At 31.8% G+C, this 22136-nt stretch overlaps 1 protein-coding gene across 3 annotated transcripts; it reads left to right on the top strand.

Annotated features, from left to right (window-relative positions):
- The first annotated feature begins 1882 nt into the window (after positions 1-1882).
- On the top strand, positions 1883-17087 carry LOC129920217 (mRNA (2'-O-methyladenosine-N(6)-)-methyltransferase). 3 transcript variants are annotated; one of them, XM_056001466.1, is made up of 6 exons: positions 1883-2100; positions 10486-12269; positions 12332-12457; positions 12517-12645; positions 14708-15337; positions 15400-17087. In XM_056001466.1, the coding sequence occupies exons 2-5, from the start codon at positions 10567-10569 to the stop codon at positions 15189-15191; spliced, it is 2442 nt and encodes an 813-aa protein (XP_055857441.1). In that variant the 5' UTR covers positions 1883-2100; positions 10486-10566; the 3' UTR covers positions 15192-15337; positions 15400-17087. The 3 variants fall into 3 exon arrangements, with proteins under 3 accessions (XP_055857441.1, XP_055857443.1, XP_055857442.1); XM_056001468.1 differs by lacking the exon at positions 1883-2100 and adding an exon at positions 9248-9363; XM_056001467.1 differs by lacking the exon at positions 1883-2100 and adding an exon at positions 9259-9368.
- The last annotated feature ends 5049 nt before the right edge of the window (positions 17088-22136 follow it).

Raw genomic sequence — 22136 nt, 5'->3', positions numbered from 1 at the left:
TAAAATGTAGCTAAGAATATACAGATAATTTTTGGTTTTTTGTGAAAAACAATTTTTTTGAATCCAACATGGATGCCATGGCCATATGAAAATTTTTGTTTGCATCCAACATGGATGTAATGGCCTTCCCACTTCGGAGTTAAAATAAAAAAAAAAACAAAAGCAACATTTTTGACAGACAGCTGCCAAAGTATATGTACAGTGGTGCCAAATGTTTGCATGGATTTCAAAAATCCCGATGTCGTTTTTTTGCACAAAATCTATATAGATAAACAAAAAAACACACCTATTATTACTAAAAATGGAATATGTTTAAAAAAAAAATGAAAAATTTGTATTATTAAAACATGTAAATAGTTTATTAATACATAAAATTGTAAATCTATGTATACATATATAAATAAATGAATTTTAAATTGCCACAAACCATTTGTTATTAAAACAATGTATAAAAATATATATTATATACCGAAAATATGTAGTTTGAAAGAATTAAATTTTTTTGGTTTTAGTTGTTTTTACTAATTAAATTATTTAACTTAAATAAATTTAATAGAATTATTTTTTTAATATAGATTTTTTATTAAGTATAGGATATTTTGAAATCTACTTCGATTTTTTTCAATCTACTTCCATTTTTTCTACAAGTGGTAACGCTGATTGGTAAATAACTTTCACATTTGTTAAGATTATTGAATGAAATATTTTTTATTATTTATCTAATAAAGAAAAAACATTCGACCTTATAATTTCTAAATTTGAGCAATTATTCTAATTTAGAGAGTGTAAAAAGCGATCATGTTGGTCGTTATTTTAGTACGACCTATTTATTTTGTGTTTGTTTCTAAATCTGAATTTCATAAATCAAAGGATTTAATTTTTTGTTCATATTATTCACTAAAAAAAATTATGTTATTATTCAATAAATTTTGTATAATTTGCATTTATCTTTATTTTTCCTTCACAAAATACTTTACAAAACAACTGAGCACTGTGAAAATGAATTTTACATCCGGATTTATAAAGTTAAACAGACCTCCAGAGAGCAGGGGTCGAATTAAGACATATGTACGTTCGTTAACGTATGTCCAACTAACAATTTTGCTTCTATAAAGCTTTATAGATGCTACCGTTGCTTCTATAAAGTTTTATAGAAGCACAATTGTTTGTAGGGGGTCGCTATGTGTCCCTATCTTTTTCTACTAATTAAATAGAGACAGAAATAATCAAAACAATAACGTATGATCGTAATCGTGTGCGGTGATTCGACCCCAGTTTAAATTTGTTTGGATATAACGAGATTGGATTTAAGTAATGAATATTATGGATTTGGATTTCTTTTTGACATTTAAATTTCTTTACATCCCAATTTATTTTTAACTAGTGAATAATATATGGCCGTTTAAAAATGATCCCGAAATAATAATAATAATAAAAGCTATGTTCCTTTGGCTTAAAGTATCTACTGCTAAGTACTTCTGGTTGTATTCAACTCCATTTCTTCTATAGAAAAATGACGTCTTTGAATGGATTCAGAAGTACTAAAAAGTGCTTTGCCGAGCCCAAAGGAACACAGCCAATGTATACATTTTTATTTTTTCATAAATATGTTTCATGCAAACAGGCCATAATATTCATTTCTATTTGGCAGTTCCCTTTTAATGTGGAACTTATCTATCATCCAATTACTTTTTAACTTAACATTCCAATAAGTGTAAATACATCAGCATCATAATGTTTATCATTCCTACTCTTTTTAACTCAACGAAAATATCAAAATGAAAACATAACACACACACACACCTACACCATTCATGTGTACGAAGAAAAATCAAAGCGAAGACGATGAAATAAGAAAATCCAACGAAACAAAACACACAGAATGAAAAAATATTGCAAATGGCGAACATTCGTGTCGGACGTTGAATTCTATTTCGTTTGTTAAAATAATCGTAATTCCATGCTTTATACCGTAATGTTTTTGTTGCAAAACAAAACAAATTGTTGATCTGGCAAACACAAAAAAAAAAAACTTTCCACAGTGTTTTTTTTATTTGTTTCATTATCCGAATGAAAACTAAAATTTTTATGAACAATCTGGTGAGTTTTCTCTTGAAAAATCTTTCCACACAAAGTTCATGAAAAAAAAATTGAAAATTTTCTTTTTTTCGGTGATAATAATATCCAAGTGAAATTTTCATTTTATATTTAATTATGGGAGAAGTGTAAAATTTTAGCGGGAAATTTACTATACTTTCATTAAAATTTATGTGAAAATTGAGTGAGTTCCAAAAATCTTTAAAGAATTTTTGTGAAAAATTTTCACTTTGCCGCCCTTTTGGAAAGAGAAAAAATTTCTCAAGTGTCGAACCGAACACGAATGACCCCCCTCCTAAACCCCCCCAAAAAGCTTGTAGAAAGTCGTCGTCATCGTCTTTTGCTTGCTACTGTCCCACCAAAAAAGCAACGAAGACGACGACGACGATCCATTCCATTGAAGATTATGCGTTGTGGCGCGCGACTTTGAGATGGCGGCTCTTCTTGTTACTAACTTGGCGATAGAGAACTCCCTTCCATATGGACACCCAAATGCAATCTGATTTTTATATTTCTGTTGTGATTCCACATTTTTAATATTTTTCTTTGGTTTGGTTTTATGAAACGAAAAATGAGAGATGAGACGACAACGACCCAATGACAACGAGAGAAAACAAAAATATTTTTGTTAGTTCCAAGTTAGATAGATTCCACTTGACTCGGTGTGTTTCTTATCTAGTTGGGAATTTCTGTAAATTTCCAAGAAAATAAAAACTTGTCGTCAATGTCGTGCCTTCACTCCAGTCGGAGGAGGCCTCAATTTGATTTATACTTAAAAATTTGATGACGTCACTTGTTTTGTGTGTTCTTTTCAAGTTCCACTCAATTCTTTATATCGAATGACTTGCGTGATGGTGATTCACTTTTTCATCACTAGCAAAGAACAGTACGATTGGAATGGGGACAAGGGGCCAGGACCGTAGCCAAGGCCCCCCTTGTTACATTGAGGGGCAATGCCCTGCCTTAAATTTAAAATGCCCTGCCTTGAAAAATGTCCTACCTTCAAAAATATCCTTCTTATAAAAATGCAGTAGGTACCTTTAAAAATGCCCCAACTTTAAAAATTTCCTTCCTTAAAAATTTCCTACCTTAAAACATGTCCTACTTTCAAAAATGTTCTAGCTTTTATAATGCACTAACTTCAACAAGGCTACACTTATGAAAATGTCCTACCTTCAAAAAGCTCTAGCTTCAAAAATGCCCAACTTATATAGATGCCGTATCTTCAAAATTTATCTAGCTTTAAAAATTCCCTTATTCAAAAATGCACGACTTTCAAAAATACCCTTCTTATAAAAATGGAGTACCTTCAAAAATGCCCCAACTTAAAAAATGTCCTTCCTTAAAAATTCCCTACCTTAAAACATGCCCTACTTAAGAAAATATCCTACTTTCAAAAATGTTTTAGCTTTTAAAATGCCCTACCTTCCCAAATACGCTTACAAAAAAATTCAGTACCTTCAAAAAAAACTCTAGCTTTAAAAATATGCCCAACTTATAAAGATGCCGTACTTTCAAAATTGATCTTGCTTTAAAAATTTCCTCCCTCAAAAATGAACTACCTTCAGAGACGTCCTATTTATGAAAATGTTCGATATTCAAAAATGCCCTATTTACCTATAAAAAAGGTGTTATATTTCTCCTTTATGATAAATTATAATACGGCAAATAACTGAAGATATCTCAGACACTAGAAATAAAATATCGGAAAGATCTGAACAGTTTTTGACAGAAGACATGTATTTTTTTAAAGAAACGGATACATTAAAGCACAACCTCAAAAACAGTAAAAAAAAACGTTTTTTTTGCATTTTCCAGCGCAGAGTTAATATTTCAAAACCGAAAAAAGTGACTAAATATGTTGAATTGGGATTCGAGTTCAGGGGCCCAATTCCGCAAGAGTGAATTTCTCTGTGTACACGAAAAAACGTGTAAATTGCATTTAAAACAAGGCAGAGAAAAACTCACAAAAAACTCACTCTTACGGAATTGGGTCCCAGCATACAAAAAAAACCTTTAGAAAAGATTAGTTTAGTCTCAGATACAAAATAAAAGTTACAATATAATATAGATACAAAAATAAAGTTTGCATCATTCTTTTATATCGGAAAAATGCAAATTTTCTATTGATTTTTAAGGTCTAACAATTCCAACAAGTGAAGAGTCTACTAAGGTCAAAAATTATTTGAGTAGACTCGAAGATAAAACCGAAAACCAAGTGTAGATTTTTATCAAAAAAAAAAGTTAAACAAATTGAAAAAATTACCCATGCCCTACCTTAAATTCCACTCTGGCTACGGGCCTGCACTATGCTATCATCGTCGTCGTCGTTGTTGACTTGCTACACACTGCTGTCACCTTTTGTGGAAGGCATTTTTGTGTAGCGTAGTTGCTGCTCCCCCAACATATAATACTCAACTGAGTGTTTATCATAAAAATTGTTCAATTTTATTTGATTTCTTCAGATTCAGACCAGAGCTTGAGCACACAGAGCTAATACCATCAGATTCAGATATCAACCAACTGCGAACAAGTCAAGTGTTATTTATATTTTCATTTTATTTTTTCCTGTTCTCGTCTACGTCTATAATAATTTTTTAAATGCTTCCACTTTAATGTGTGTGGAATGGATGGATTCCGTTGTTTTGTTTCAGTATAATTTTTTTTTGGGGGAAGCTCAGTCAGAGCAGACACACGGAAATCTTGGGTATTATATAGTTGAAACAGTCGTTAACCAGCCGTTGTCTCGATTGCAACAGCAATCATCCACCACCACTTGGGAATCCTTGGGTTGTTGTGGAGGATAAATGTGTCTAGTAGTTTGGTTGATTCTCTCTCATGGTGGTGGTTGATATGATGATGCAAAGTATGGCAAAAATGGTTTTTTTGATTTCCTGGACGCTCCTCGGTTACGGACGGTCTGTATCAAATGAGAATTTACACGTGCAAGTTGGTTTTTTGTTTTTTATTTACTTGGTGCTTGCTCTCTCTCTTTTTGTATGTTGTGTCGTGGTTGGGTTTTTTTTTGCTGCAAAATATTATTTATTTTTTTTCTTAATCTCTTTTTTTCATATGAACTATTAGCAGCTTATTGGGGTAGGAAATTATTATTTTGTTTTTTTTTTTCTAAATCAGCTGTTTGAATGAAAATGGTTTGTTTATAATAGACGAGAGGTACTTTGAGTCTAGGTCGGTAGGTTGTTTATATTTTTTGTATTGGATGATCAGTCATCAAATGGCAACTGAAGATTAAGTACCGATGTTGATAGTTGGTTTTTGTATTAAAGTCACATGATTAGGAAGATTTGCGAATTTGAATAAATGAATCACTCATGTTTCTAAGGAAACAATTTTTATTTTGTTTTGTTTGATTTAATTATTTATTTGCTACAATTTTTGGCTTAAAATTAATAAAAAGAAAACACTAATTTACTAAAAATTGTCAATTATAATTATTCTTAACATGTAATATCAGCTTCTTTTTAAATAATATCACAATTATTTTCAGATTTCAATTTATTCAGTATATTATTAAATAACTTGAAACCCTAAAAAATAGTATATATTTTGAAATGTAGATGTAGAAAAAAACGGTAATCTAAAATCCCGTCTATTTTTTGTTAACAAATTGCAAAATACATTTTATTCCACGATTGTGCATTTTACATTTTTATTGCATTTTTATTTTTATTGCACAAACCAACGAAACTTTACTTTTTATTCTTTGAAAAAATCCAATTTTGTTCGCTATTTTATAACAAATTTAGTTGATGTGTTTTTCAAAACAAAGATTTTTATCTAAAACAATACCTAAATAATTAAATAAATCGACTTTTTTTATAACTTCATTATGTATTAAAATATCTTCATTCGAATATCCTTTAACTATAATTGCTATTATTTTGTTTGTATTAAACTTCAATTTAATTAAAAAGTTAAAATGAACTCAACTCGATATGCGTTTCGCCCAGGTACAACAGTGGGCTCATCAGTTAGATGATGTCATACCCTTACTAAGACGCAAAATGTTGGTCCATGAATACAGACACGTGAATACGTGAATTCTAATATTTTAGGGGAACATGGTTACATTCTTGCACCAAAATTTTGCGTCTTAGTAAGGGCCCACTGAGCCCACTATCATACCTGGGCGAAACGCATATGGAGTTGAGGTCATTTTAACTTTTTAATTGAATTATATTCAATCGCTCCTCTTAAAAATAAAAATAATTTTCATTATTTTTTTCCTCTCTTTAAGCTTCAATTTATTAATTTTGAAATAATTTTCAAATCTCTTTGAATCAGCATTTATAAGATCGATGCATTCCTCTGAAGTACTTGAGGTTACATACACATAACAACGTATCATCAACAAACAGTCTAGCTTTCACGTGAATTAAAACATTTTCAAAGTCGCTTTACTATTGGTATTAGGGTCGTCGATGTAGTAAATGTAGCTAATGTAGTTGATGTAGCTTAGCTTGTCGAGAATCAGCTCCCAGATTGGTATTCAGATATAAAATGGTTAGCTTCTTTATAGTTATGCAACTGTCTTTGTACAGCTTTTTCAAATATTTTACTTACCGTCATAAGCTTTTTAACTGGCCAAAATTCTGCAGGATTATCAGTTTTTTTGTCACTTTTTCAATTCTATCAATTCTTTCAAAATGCCCCTTCTCAAAGATTAATTTATAATTAATAACGTATTTGAAGGAGGGAGTAAAGGACTTCATCTCCCTAGACTCCGCTGTAAACACAGTCAACAAAACCTGCGTTCAGATCAGGCAGGGTATTACTTTTTCCGACTGCATTGATGATGATGGAAGAAGAAGGTACAACGAACTGCACGGGGTTGTATAAGTACAATCACCTAACCAAACGAGTAAGGGTGCAACGACAGAGTAAATAAGGCATTTTTATAAAAGTTTGATGTTCAGGGTCACTGGCCAATAAAGCACTCCAAACCATTTAAGCACTAAATTTCTCTCATATTATATCTCTGCAAAACCTAAAAGATAAAAAAGGGATTTACATTTAGCATATCCTATCAAATATATTTTGTCTAACATGGTGATTTTGAAGGAATGCCCTCAAATTTGTATTACCTATAGTATTATTAGTATTAAACACCACTCTCATGCAACATTTTCCATCTTTGTTATGTTCTCTAAACTTTGATTGAAGCCGAGAATTCAGGTGTGTTAGAATGAGTAATTTTTTGCTTCTAAATATTGCTTTGTGTCATTTATCGGCCGATACTTAATAGTTCCTAATAGGAACTTTCATACATTTTCAAACTTATTAAGTATCGGCTGGGGCCCTTAATCTAAATAAATAATAAGAAAGTTAAAAGACCTTAAAACCTAAACAAAACAATCCGCCAATAAAGCACGTCAAACCATTTATGAACCAATTTTCACTCCATTTCATCCCTGCAATCATAAAAGACAAAAAAAAGGATTTATTTATCATATCTTTTCAACATAATTTTTTGTCTAATATGGTGATTTTGAAAGAATGCCCTCAAGTTTTTATTAGTAAACCACTCCACCACCACTCATGCAACGTTTTAAAACATTTTCCATCTTTGTTATGGTCTCTAAATTTGATTGAAGTCGGGAATGCAGGTGGTTGGACTAAGCATAATTTTTTCCTCTATCTATTGCATTACCAGCCGATACTTAATCGTTCCTAATGGGAACTTTCATACATTTTCATACTAATTAAGTATCGGCCGGTTGCTCTAAATCTAAATAAATAATGTTTTTAATATTTATTTTCAACTTTTATGAAAGCTAAAACACCATAAACAGAAACCTGAAGCAAACCTTCAAATCTGAAAAAAACAACGCTTATTCCGCCAATAAAGCACGCCAAATCATTTAAGTACCAACATCCCCTCCATTTTATCACTGCAATCATAAAAGATAAAAAGACATTTATTTATCATAAATCTTATCAACATATTTTTTTTTTTGTGATTTAATTACAATATACAACATTTTAAGACATTTACCATCTTTGTTATGGCCTGTTAAGTTTGATTGAAGCTGGGAATGCAGACTGAGAATAATTTTTTCCTCTATCTATTGCATTACCAGCCGATATTTAATCGTTCCTAATGGGAACTTTCATACTAATTTAGTATCGGCCGGTTGCTCTAAATCTAAATAAATCATGTTATTAATACTTATTTTCAACTTTTCCGAAAGCTAAAACACCATAAACAGAAACCTGAAGCAAACCTTCAAATCTGAAAAAAAACGCTTCTTCCGCCAAATCATTTAAGTAACAATATCCCCTCCATTTTATCACTGCAATCATAAAAGATAAAAAGACATTTATTTAGCATATATTATCAACATATTTTTTTTCTAATATTGTGATTTAATTACAATATACAACGTTTTAAGACATTTACCATCTTTGTTGTTTGATTGAAGCTGGGAATGCAGACTGAGAATAATTTTTTCCTCTATCTATTGCTTTACCAGCCGATACTTAATAGTTCCTAATAGGAACTTTCATACATTTTTCAAACTTATTAAGTATCGGCCCTTGTCTTAAATCTAAATAAATTATTTATTTAATATTTATTTTCACCTTTTCCGAAAGCTAAAACACCTCCAAAACAGAATCCTGAACCAAACCTCAAAACCAGAAAAAAACAACAACTCTTCCATTCAGCTAAAAGTGCAAAAATAAAACAACAATTTTTTAAGGTCCAAAAAAAGCTGGAAAATAAATAATTATTTTTATTTAAAAACATTAAACCTGAAAATAGAAACAAAACAAAATTAAATTAATTAAATATAACAATCAAATACATTGTTAAAATAATAACAATGTAATAAAACAAATTACAACAAAAATTCCACACCACATCCTTATATCGCTTCATTCTCTTTTGTATTTTCCAAAATTTCAATTTTATCCACTGTAGGAATAAATTAAATTTCTGAAAATAAAATAAAAAAAACAAAGCAATCAATATTTGATAAATCAAAAAAAAAAAAAATTATAAAAATTATAAATAAAATTTTATTCTTACGGAAAAATGGACCCTTCCTCTCTGGCGTCTTCTGGCCAATTGGAAAGCAGTTCTCCTCGTCATTATTATATGTTCTTGAGGAACATATATGAATCCAAGGTTAGGCTGAAGAAAAAGGAAATAAATTCAAGATTTAAGAACAATTTTTTTTCAACTTACGAAGACATGGGGTCCATCGCCAATGAGTTCTATTGGAAGCAACTGTGGTAATTCTGGTGTGGTAATTTGCTGTCCATTTAAATATTTCAAAATTAAATATATTTATAACAAAATTTAATCTAATTTAGCTTACCAAATTATTTTGCCTCCTGAACCAGTTTCTTGGATTGGTCCACGCTCCGAATCCAAACTAAAACAAAATTCTTTTATTTTATAAAAGTTTACCAACATGAATTTTAAAAACTTACATTTCTAAAAAATGCATTCTCCAAATTATTCATTTTTTATTGCAATTTTTCTTTTTTCTTGAAAATTTTTCTTTTTGATATTTTTTTTTTTTGAGAATATTTTTTTGCTTTTTTTATAGTCAATCGACACTAAAATTTCTCGTCGATTTCATTACTTAAGTAAACTTTTTTGCAATAAGTGAATGTGAATTATAACGCATGCTTTGTTTTTTCTTTTTATTGCAATACTTTCTTAACAAGTGGACTGATAGTTGATAACAGTTGGAAGATACCAACAGTTGGGAGGTGGCATGACAAGTGACAGATAATAAGTGACCGATGTCAAGTGACATCTGACAGGTGACAGAGGACATGACTGACAGAAGACATGACTGATAGAGGAAATGATTGACAGAGGACATGACTGAGAGAGGACATGACTGACAGAGGCCATGACTGACGGAGGACATGACTGACAGATGACATGACTGACAGGGGACATGACTGACAAATGACATGACTGTCAGGTGACATGACTGACGGGTGACATGACTGACGGGTGACATGACTGACGGGTGACATGACTGACAGAGGACATGACTGACAGAGGACATGACTGACAGAGGACATGACTGACAGAGGACATGACTGACAGAGGACATGACTGACAGAGGACATGACTGACAGAGGACATGACTGACAGAAGACATGACTGAGAGAGGACATGATTGACAGAGGACATGACTGACAGGTGACATGACTGACAGGTGACATGACTGACACGTGACATGACTCACACGTGACATGACTGACAGATGACAGATAACAAATGACAGGTGATATATGAAAGCCGATAAGTGACAGATGACATGTTTTACTATATTTTAATGCTTTCTATCAACTTTTGAAATTATGCAATCAAGAAATGATTAGTTTTATTTTCTATTTCAGAAGGACATCTACAAGTTCAAACTTTCTCAGTCTGTTTGATTGCTTTTGCGTTGCTGGAAACGTTCCAATCAGACTGCAAATATGAATGATATAGCAGCCAGTACTTCTGCTGCAGCTATTTCAGCCCCACAGACATCTGCTGCTGCTGCAGCAGCAGCAGCCGCTGCAGCGAGTGCACAATCAGCTTGGGATCAACTGACAGCTCCACAAAATCAAAATGATGCTGCAGCAGCTAACAATACGCTTCTGAATTTGAGTCCACCCTTAGTCGGTGCTTCATCTCCAAGTTGTAGTTCACCCTCGACCCCAGTCAAATTGGGCCCACCGCCCGAAATGACAGCACACACACCCCAAGGTCCACCAACTTCACATGGCTCTGGCTATGGTGAAGAACTTAGCACAGAATTGGTAAATCAAGGATGGCGTAAATTTTGGTCTAAACGAGAAAATCGACCGTACTATTGGAATAAAGTTACCGGCGAGTCTCTGTGGGAGATGCCGGGCCAAAGACCATTCGATCCACTTACCGATCCACTTGGTATTTGTCATCCTGGTGCTCCCCAACCAAATAGTCCTTTGCCACATCCAAATCTAAAAAGAAGACCTTCCGAAGATATGCACCATGGAATGGCGCCGCCTATGAAAAAATTCGTTCTAGCTGGACCATGGGATTTGGAAATATTTACAAATGCAGTAATCGTTGAACGACCACCGACTTTATTACCACATCCTCATCCAGAAATAGAAGCCATTCGAGCAGCATACACCATGAAATTGGTGAAAACCTATGAAGATCTTTGTATGCGAAGAGAGAGCATAAAGGCGCCAAAAGATTCCTTCAATCGTTGGCTAATCGAACGGAAGGTCATTGATCGTGGCTACGATCCATTGCTTCCTAGCTTTTGCAATATCGAAGTCTCTCCAGCTATGTATTATGAAATTATGAATGACATCCCGATTAAGATTGTCAAACCCAAATTCACTGGTGACGCACGCAAACAGCTCTCTCGATATGCTGAAGCAGCCAAGCATATAATCGAGTCTCGATCGGCTCCGCCCGAAAGTAAAAAAGTCGTCAAATGGAACGTTGAAGATACATTCCAATGGTTAAGACGTACTGTCGGCGCAAGCTATGAAGATTTTCAAGATCGACTACAACACCTTAAGAGACAGTGTGAACCACATCTAGTGGAAACGGTTAAAGGAAGCGTCGAAGCTCTCTGCACAAAAATCTATCATCTCTCAGCGGAGCATGCAAAAAAGATTCGCGAACGACACATGCTTCTGTTAAAAGAACACGGAATTCCCGAGCCAGCTCCACCAGTCCCGCCTCCGCACCTCAAGAAAGTCTGGTGCTATCCCATCCAGTTTGCAGTACCATCGCCTAGAATGCCCACCATTGAGTATCTGCAAGATCGCGATCACATGATTATTAAATTCACACCGGCCACACTAAACCAACCCGATGCTCAGTACATCAATCTGACCCATCTGCAAAAGCTTGAGCAGTTGTATCGTTTCAATTGCTTCGATGATAAGAAATTCGATCTCTTCATCGGACGTGTGTGGTGTTTGCTTAAGCGCTATCAGACATTTTTAGGAAATGCTTTGAACTCTTCACAGGAAGCTGAGCTAACACAGGCTTCTTTGCCAGTGCCGGTCTTTGAGTGCCTGCATCGACATTTTGGCGTAACATTTGAATGTTTTGCTTCGCCATTTAATTCATTCTTTAGGCAATATTGTTCGGCATTTGCCGATACAGATGCATATTTTGGATCAAGAGGGTGAGTGGGAGAATAACAAAAAACATTCATAGGAAATCTTACAATGATTTTCTATGTTTCAGTCCATTTCTGGATTTCAAGCCTGTGTCAGGTTCTTTTCAAGTGAATCCACCTCATGTAGAAGAACTCATTGATGCTGCTCTGTTGCATATTGATAAACTATTAACAGACTCTATGGAGCCACTAAGGTAAGTTTGGGAAACTTGCTGGCAAACAGGAATAATAATGTTTTCCTTTTTGTGGGTAGTTTTATAATTTTCTTACCCGAGTGGAAGAGTATAGCAAAACTGGAGGAGAACATCCATAAGCGACGTTCAATGGTGGTTCTGGGGATGGCTCATGAATATCGACATGGTTATCAGCATATAATTCCAAAGTGAGTTTCTTCAATAACATTATTTTTTAAAAGCGGTTTTCATAAAAAATTACAATTTATTTCAGTTTCGTTCAGTTTTTAAGCTATTAAAAAGTTGAATGCCTTTATAGTAGGTTGTTTTGTGTTGCATCTCTTCTATACAGGAAGTCTAAAATCGCCGGTATTCTACATTATTTAAAGAATTTGCTATATAGTTCACGTTTTGTTGTAAATATGTGATTTTAAAAGTCATTACAAGGGCCGTTAGCGTGTCAGAAATACGTGTTCTATATTCTAACATAAGTACTGTCCTCATTACCCTATTTTACAGTACTTGAAATTTTCTTATACATACTTGGACGTAAATATTATCGACGAGCAGTAATCGAATTGTGGTAGAATCAATGTATTGTACAATTCAAAGGAATATAGTTTCGGATTCTTTAAATTGGAGTTTATAGTCGATAAAAACCCCAAGATATTTTATACCATGCACACATTCGATAGGTTGATTATTTATTAATATGTTGGCATTTAAACTACCCGTATTTAAGCACATGCATTTCGTCTTAGAGACGTTTAGTTTAAATTTATATTTCCAGAGCCAGTTGTTAATTTTGACATAGGTAATATCGATACCTTCCCGTAAGATTTTATTTACTCTAGTTTCATTTGCATAGATGATAGAACAACCAAAACGTTGCGCTTGACTCAAACTATATTTCCACATCAAAAAGTCATTTTCGAAAAAATGTCGCTTAACCCTCTGTAGGCACACCTCTTTTTTGTGACGTGATAGGCACACGGGTGCGAATTTGGTTTATACTTTTTCATGTCGCTAGAACTTTTTTCGGTCACAATATTTTATAGAGAATCAAGTATGAAATTGATGTAGAATATTCCGAGGAATTCGAATTCACCCTTATAAAGAGACTTTTTTGTGACCACTTTTTTGTGACCACTTTTTTGAAAAATCGTAATTTTTTTATTTTTGTCCTGCCAAATTCGCACCCGTGTGCCGACAGAGGGTTAATACATTCTTACGGGAAGGTATCGATATCAAGTTATGCTTACGTACAAAAAAAAAGTTGAGATAACAATCAGACATTACATTACGATGAAAAAGAATGCCAAAAAAAAGTGGGTCCCGGAAGTCCGTCTGTCTGTTTGTTTGTCTGTAAACGAAGCTACAGCCTAAACGGATGGACCGATTACTATCATATGTAGCGTTATTTGGCGACTCTCCAAAGGGGCTTTTGGAATTAATTTTTTTGCACCAAAAATAACGGTACTTCTCATATACCGATTTTAGTTAAGTTGATATTTATATATTTATCAAAAACGGAAAATCATTAGTAATGGTACCTGCCAAAGAACCGTTTTTTTATCCGATTTTCTCCAAAACTACTTGTTCGATTTCAACGAAACTTTTTGTAAAGAAGTATTCATATAATTTTAATATAACCCAGAAATAAAATTTTGAAAAAATTAATTTTTGGATTTTGTTTTTTATGTTCAAGAAAAATCACCAAGATAGTATGGATAGTTTCCCCGCTATCAATTTCTTTTTTCGATTCGTTAATAACCCAACACAATGACCTAATTGTTCAAACACAGTATATTTTCTTTCTCTATGTAATTTGTTAATTGATTGCACACAATCTCTTCGAGGATCTTTTCATAAATCGCAAGCATGTTTATGGTCTTCAGAATATTAAGGATTTTCGACTTTTTCAATAGAGATAACAACTGATTCCTTCTTACTTTGTGGAAACCCACCATTTAAAAGATATAAATTAATGATTTTTAATAGTTTGGGCGTAATTTCATTCATTATAATAAAGAACTATTCTGCAATCTAATCTATAACAGTCCTTTTTCTTATTCATAGCTTTGATTGGCTGTTCAAGATCTTGAATGTTGATCAATTTAAATTCGAATTTATTTATATGGATTAAAATACATATTATCAGAGTATGGAATTTGTTTTATACTATTATGACTTTAGTTGTTTTTAGAATTTGACTCTTCAAAACTTTCCACAACTTGTCTTCATATTTTAATGATTTTGTTTTAATTCCAGATCTGATGTTAATGTCAAGTGCATTCAGGGCACCACAGTAGTTTGGATGCAAAACAGTGCTGGTCATGCTCGCTGGGGACCAAATGAATCACGTGTCGATGCCCTCCGAGAAGCATTTAGACCTCAACGTGACAAAGAACGAGAAAAAGCGGCTGCAGCTGCTGCTGCAGCAGCAGCGGCCGCAGCAGAAAATAGTGCTTCAAAAGCTACAACAACCGCACCACAGACTACTCAACAACAGTCTGTGCCAAATACTACTGCACCAGCTACATCTTCAACACCAATTCCGACAACATCTGCAATGGTGCTACCATCTTCTGTTAGCACAGGTCTAGGAAGTTCATCATCAAATGATAGTCTAGATGCGGGGCCATCTGCAATTGCAACTGCTATTGTGACAAATTCGAATTCTATGGTTGCAACAACGTCGTCGGTTTTAGTGACACCAGCAAATACAGTAACTGCAATAAATTCTGCTGTCTAAACTAAAGGATGACGACCACGAAGTGACGACATGAGAGAGAAATTGTTTTATTTTAAATGAAATGAATGAATGTTCCAAAGACAATGTACACACAGAGAGCATGTTGAAAAAAAAATCAAACGAGGAAAAACTGTTACTACTTAGAAGTAAGTTGAAAAAGTCGTTTAAAATATTATATATATATATATTTTTTTTTTGTAAAATTAAGTGCTAAAGCATAGCTATAATGAGTGGTTTTTTAAAAGAGATTTCTATAAAATAAATTAGAAGGATTTAACAAAAAAAAAAACAACAAGGGGTGAGTTTCATAAAAGTCAAATAAAGAAACGGAAAAGTTTATTCATTTTTTTTTTGTTTAATGAAAAATTTAGCTTCTTAAATTTTCAACTATATTTCTTATTTATGTGGGTTGGCAGACTGTAGAATACTTTCCATTCTTCAACTAAGAAAACTAATAGTACAAGCTTTTCTTATGTACAAAATAAACATACTTTGGTGTAGAATGTTTTAAAATTAAATGAATTCGCTATAGACTGAATTCATTTTTATTATTATATTCTTTTTTTTATTTTAACTGATCATGCCCGATGTCAGTGCCTGTAGGTCCAAGTGCAAGTTATGGTTTATAATGCATTCAAGCCCTTAAAAAACTGTTCGGGTACTCGATACTCAAAATTTTTACTGCAACTTATTCAATCAATGTAGAAATGTCAAGTCAAAAAAATCCATATTTAGTGCTAAAATCTGCGCAAAGTTTGACTCTACTAAGCTTAAACAAAAAAATAGACTTCATGTGGCGAGAAAATCTCCTATTGAAAAAAGAACAAGGAAAAAATTACCTAAATTACCAAAAAGTTTAAGTTGGCTAGTTACAGAATTCCAAAGGAAGTAAAGACATTTTTTTTTTTACTTACAAGTTATTAAATTGGTGAAGATGCTTCCCATGACAGCAGGAGTAATAAAGCTTGAATAAGAAGAAAGAAAATCGTAGGAAACATTCACGCTCAAAAATGACGCTTTGAAAAAAATCCAACACAACCGACAAAGCTGGTATTGTTTTGTACAAAAAAGTTTTTTTTTGAGAACCCAGTTCAAAAAACAACATCGAACGACGAGTGGAAAGGTGGCAGAAGGGAAAAAGATTTCTTAAAGTCGAATGGAAAATTCTTCATTCCACACGTTCGGTTCCTTGTGAGTGGGGCTAAACTGGACTGACATACTCAAGAATAGGCTTTTAATAAATGGTAAAAAGTATAAAATGGTATAAAAAAAATTCGCTTTTAAAATTATGTAGAATGTAGGGTGAACGAAAGTTCAGCTCTTTATCTCCCTCCGTTCATAAATTATCATAAATGAATTAAGTCACACTCAATACCTGAATCAAATTGTGTTTATAATGGATTTTACTGTGGCAGGTGTACGTATTTTTAGATTCAATAATACTTATTGCTTTTCTGTTTGAAAATAATTAGAGGCGGTATTTTAAAAAGTTTTCAACCGAATATATAGGAATATGTATGTATACCTAACAATCGCTCGCTTAAAATTTTCTTCATTCATGAATATTTGATTTTATTTTCTTAAGCAGAGTAAAAATTAAAAAAATCTGCATCACTCTTTTACCCACAACCTTAAATAAAAAACATTTGTATAGTTTGTCTTAAATCGTTTAAAAAATAGTAACTTATTTGAAGTGCCTCTTATGTACGACCTCTTAATTTTAAATGCCTTAATTCCGACCAAAAATTAAATTTAAAAATAAAAATCAATTAAAAGTGGAGTACAAAACAAGGAAAAAATACAAAAACTAAATCTTTGTATATTTAATATTCACATATTAAAAAAAAATAAATATTAGCATAATTCTTGTTTCTAAAAGTCTCCCAATAAAAAATGAAGCAATACATTTTTTTCATTATACATACATGTTCGTATGTAAACAGTAAACTCCTTTCCATCTCAAAAAAAATCTATTAAATACCACTCAAAAAAAAAAGAACAAATATGTATTATACATAAAAAAAAATTAATAAAATTTTATTAAAACTTAGCAAAAAGAAACTTTCAAAGTTACGAGAAAATAAAAAACAAAAAAATTAACTTTATTATGTGGCAATCTTGAGATTAATTTTTAAGAAAATAAAAGTACATTTTATTATATAAACAAAAAAAAAACACATATTTTAAATGAAATAAAATCAAATTTATATATTTATAAGAATAACAAAAAAAAAAGAAATATTATTGAAGATTTATTTATAAAGAAAAAAAAAAAAACACACAAACACCTTCCAACATAAATAAAATATATCAAAAGAAATATTATATTATTTTCTACTTATTTTAATGAAAAAAAAAAAACATTAAACACAAATTTTAACAACTACTTCTCGCTCTAAACTATTTTTTTTTTTATTAAAGTAATTCTTTTTTTCTCGATTTATTTATTTGTTTTATATCTACATACATTTTATCTATATAAAAAGAAATACAGATAAATACATATTTTGCACATTATTTTTCTATTTTATCAGTTTTTTAAAAACAAAAGAAAACATATTTTTAAAAGAATAAAATAAATATACAGGGTGTCCCAAAAGTAATGGATCAAACGAAATATGCTGATAGGCCAACTTTAGGGCTCTCAGAATTTGGTAACTTGTTCATCCCAAATCCTTACGGTTTTCGATTTAATGCAGTTTTTGTGAAATTTCGAAAAATCCCGACTTTGCAACAGTATTTTGCTTCCTCCGCTCATAATTGATTTTTGTTTTTTACAATTCTTTCACTAAAACATTGCCTAATAATAAGAAATAATTAATTAATCAAAATATTTTTCATTTCATACGCCATTTTGCTTCAAATTAATTAACATTTCCATGTTTTATAAAAACTCAATTTCTTTCTTTTATTTCAAAACAACAACCTGAAAAAAATGTATATGGTGTGGCACTGGTTTACTATTTTGAAAACTTGCCGTGTTATTGCAGTTTTCAAAAATGTATACAAATTTCCAAAGTTGAAATTAGAACGAAAGATATTACAATTTGAATGCAAAAAAACAGACGTTTTCAGAGCAAAATAACAAACAAAAATCGAGGCTTTTGTTCAAAAGGAAATTAACAAACAACAGTCGAAAAAATGTGTTTATTTTTCTTTGTTATTTTTCTCTGAAAAGCCCTGTTTTGTTGCTTTTAAATTGTAATATCTTCAGTTCTAACTTCAACATTGGAAACTTTGATACATTTTTGAAAACTGCAATAACACGACAAGTTTTCAAAATAATAAACCAGTGCCACACCATACAAATTTTTTTCAGGTTTTTGCTCTGAAATAAAAGAAAGAAATTGAGTTTTTATAAAACATGGAACTGTTAATTAATTTGCAGCAAAATGGCGTATGAAATAAAAAATATTTTGATTAATTAATTATTTTTTATTATTTGGCAATGTTTTAGTGAAAGAATTGTAAAAAACAAAATTCAATTATGAGCGGAGGAAGCAAAATACTGTTGCAAAGTCGGGATTTTTCGAAATTTCACAAAAACTGCATTAAATCGAAAACCGTAAGGATTTGGGATGAACAAGTTACCAAATTCTGAGAGCCCTAAAGTTGGCCTATCAGCATATTTCGTTTGATCCATTACTTTTGGGACACCCTGTATATAAAAAATAAAAACAGAAGTTGTTATTATTTTCTTTTAGCAACATATTCAAAATATAGTGTAATCAATTAAACAAAAAATTTTAACAAATTAATGCAGTTTATTGAAACAAGAAAAAATAAAATATACACACATTTAAATATAACTACATAATGTAAGATTTGACAAATTTTAAGGCAAATGAAAACTTTTTTTAATATAAAATAAAACAAAAAAAAACAAAAAAATAATTAATGCTAATTAGAGAATGAATAAAAAATAAAATAGTGATATAGAAATATTGAATTTTAAATTGAGAATAATTTTTCAAAATAATGAAAAAAAAAAACAAAAAACACGTTTTAAAGTAGAATATTAAGATAAATCTTGTTAAAAATCCGAAATAAATAAATAAAATAATTAATCTACAAAAATGAAAAGAGACTGCTTCCTTTCTAGGAAAAGTTATGTGCTTAATCGTTAAGCACTTTTATCGGCTGCCGAAAGTTAGGCTTTGGGGATAATGTTCTTAGTTGAATCTGGAGCAATAGGTTTCATAGCAGATATTCAATTTTATAATTAATGGCTAAATTCTGCTGTTCACGTGGGTCACAGATTCGATTCGCACCTAAGTTCAGTTATTTAAGTGTTGCTATTAAAGTGACTCATAGTGTATGTTCATATTACATAAATGTATAACCAAAATATAGGCACAAGTTATATATATGGGTAATTCCATGGTAAGGTTTTGGCAGATTTTTGTATGTTTTTCGTTCTTAATTATTTAAGTATGCACTAAATTAAGCATTTTAATACATTAACACTTAATATATTCATTTGTTTCATTGTTTTTAATATTAAAAGTATTCTAACTATTGTGCTGTAACGAGCTTGCCTTTTTAACGTCGCACCTGTTACATCTTATTTGAAGATATTCTCAGATTGCACAATAGTTTAGAATACTTTTAATATTGATATGAGGGTCTATCGTGGATACAAATATCTCTGGGAATTATTCCGGTAATTCATAATTCTGCTAAATAAAATGTTCAAAAGCGCACGTTTTTTTATTTTTTTGCAGAATTTGAAAAACCATTTTCTCAAGCATTATTATGTTCGAAACGTCGCAAAGCGAATAAAAACATCCTTTATTTGACCTAAAGCACACTAAATACCCTTCGTTGACCTTTATCTTTACTGACTATCATCAAATCTCCTGCAAAAAAGGGCTAAACAGAATAATAGCCATCTTGGTGGCAAACGAGAGTGAAAAAAAAACATCTTCATTATCGACGACAAAAAAGATTACGGAAGAGATCACAACTCTCCCACTTAACTGCTTCACATTATGGCTCCACATGTAGTGTGCTCGGGCTCCGGGTTGACTTCAGAAAACGTCAGCAAGCCTCCCGGTTCTCAGGTTTTCTTCTTTGTAAATGACAGTACCAGGTTTGTCGATCGTGCTGTATTTTATCCAAGACGGAATTTTTTACGTGAATGCTCTCGGATTCGATCAAGCTTTGTTATTGCTGCTGCTGTCATGTCATGTCATCTTCATCTCAGCTGCTGTCAATTTAATCTCATTTGTTTTGTACTTTGTCCAACATTGTGAACCGTTTGTAAGTGCGAACACCTGAGAGAAAAAGCCCAAAGTTCTTAGATGTTAAATCTAGAAATATTACATACCATAATATTTTGCATGTTGAGTACACTATTCTTAAGGGGGGAAATCCCTCTGGAATTTTTTATTTTTGCATTATTTTTTTTTTGCGTAATAAATTTATTTATCAACCGAAGAAACTATTTTCAGTGGTCTTAGCCTTAAATGTAGCCTCAAAAGTGCCTAGATAGTCCCGAAACCAATGCGCTCCGAACCTACCATAGTACGAAAACGAAAACTTTAAACGCATTTTTTTCGAAACTAGTTTTTTTTCCGCGCCGTGCAATGTAACTCAAAAACTAATGAAGCTATCGACTTGAAATTTGAAGCAAATTACTCCTTAACTTATTGGCCACAACATGAACCTAAAAGTTGAATAAAATTTGTACAGTAAATATTTTTTTAACTACTTCTTTGTAATAAAAAACATGGTTTTTTTCGTTTTTTTGATTTCTAATTTTTATTTTTCATTTAAAAAAAATAAATTTAGGTTCATGCAATGCGTACTAATATCATCTAACGGAAAAAAATTTCCTTTTTGATTTAAGATGATTTCCTGGACCTGTGCATTGCACGGCGTAAACTAGAGGCGTCAACTTTGAAAGGCTCCAGAGCCGCCATTTTGTTATTTTTTCATTTCAAAATTTTTTTTTTCAATACTTAATAATGTCAGTAATTTTTTGTCTTTTTCCAAATTTCAATAAGTGCTTTCAGTTTTTCATAAAAAAATATTGAAAAAGGTGTCGTCCAGAGGGATTTCCCCCCTTAAGCCAGAACTATGATTGGAGGAAGCAGTCGGAAGCTAATGTCACATCCTACGTTTTTGTTGTTGTTTTCTTTGACTTTTTGATAAGTTTTCGTCCGTCGAGTGCGGTTTGCGAGCGCTCTTCAGTTACGTTTCATCCGACGCTTCATTCAATTATAGTTCTACCTTTAAAAGAAAACATACAAATTGCTGTAAGACAATTGCTCTTGCTTTGTATTTACGATACCAACCCAGTTGTTATTCGACTTCCAGTCCAACAACGTACTCAAATTTTTCCAATTCTGCTGTATTAAGGGGGTTATATCTAGTTGTAAGTGCGAAAAAAGCTCTTTTTTATGGATTTTTTGTGAAGAGGCCTTTAATTATATATGTAAACATAAAGAATACATGTACATTAGGGTGGGTCAAAAAAATCGAAATTTTTTTTTTTGATTTGGTACTCCGAAAAATCGATTGCTAGACCCCTCTAGAATATACACACCAAATATGAGCTCTTTATATTAATGGGAAGGTCCTCCGCTTTGCAATTTTCCATTTTTACATCAAGCTTCTACTAAAAAAAAATATTTTTTTTATTAATTGACTTTTTAGCAAATTTCTTTTCAGATTCTTGTAGGAAATTGAACGCTCTACAAAAAAAGCCTTATACACTTTTTTCGTTTATCTAACCGTTGAATAGATATTTGAGGTAAAAAAATCGAGAAAATCTTTAAAAAATCGTTTCTTGGTCTTAATTTTGTAACAAACTGAAAAATTATAATCATCAAACGCGCAAGAGATATTCTTGTTGGAAATTGACTGCTCCACAAAAAAGGTCTTGTTAACTTTTTTCATTAATCTAACCATTCTAAAGATATTAGAGGTCAAAGTTAAAAA

This window comes from Episyrphus balteatus, chromosome 4 (assembly GCF_945859705.1).
Source record: "Episyrphus balteatus chromosome 4, idEpiBalt1.1, whole genome shotgun sequence".
Lineage (NCBI taxonomy): Eukaryota > Metazoa > Arthropoda > Insecta > Diptera > Syrphidae > Episyrphus > Episyrphus balteatus.
The sequence above is the reverse complement of the archived record's forward strand: the minus strand, read 5'-3'. Positions and strand labels throughout refer to the sequence as shown.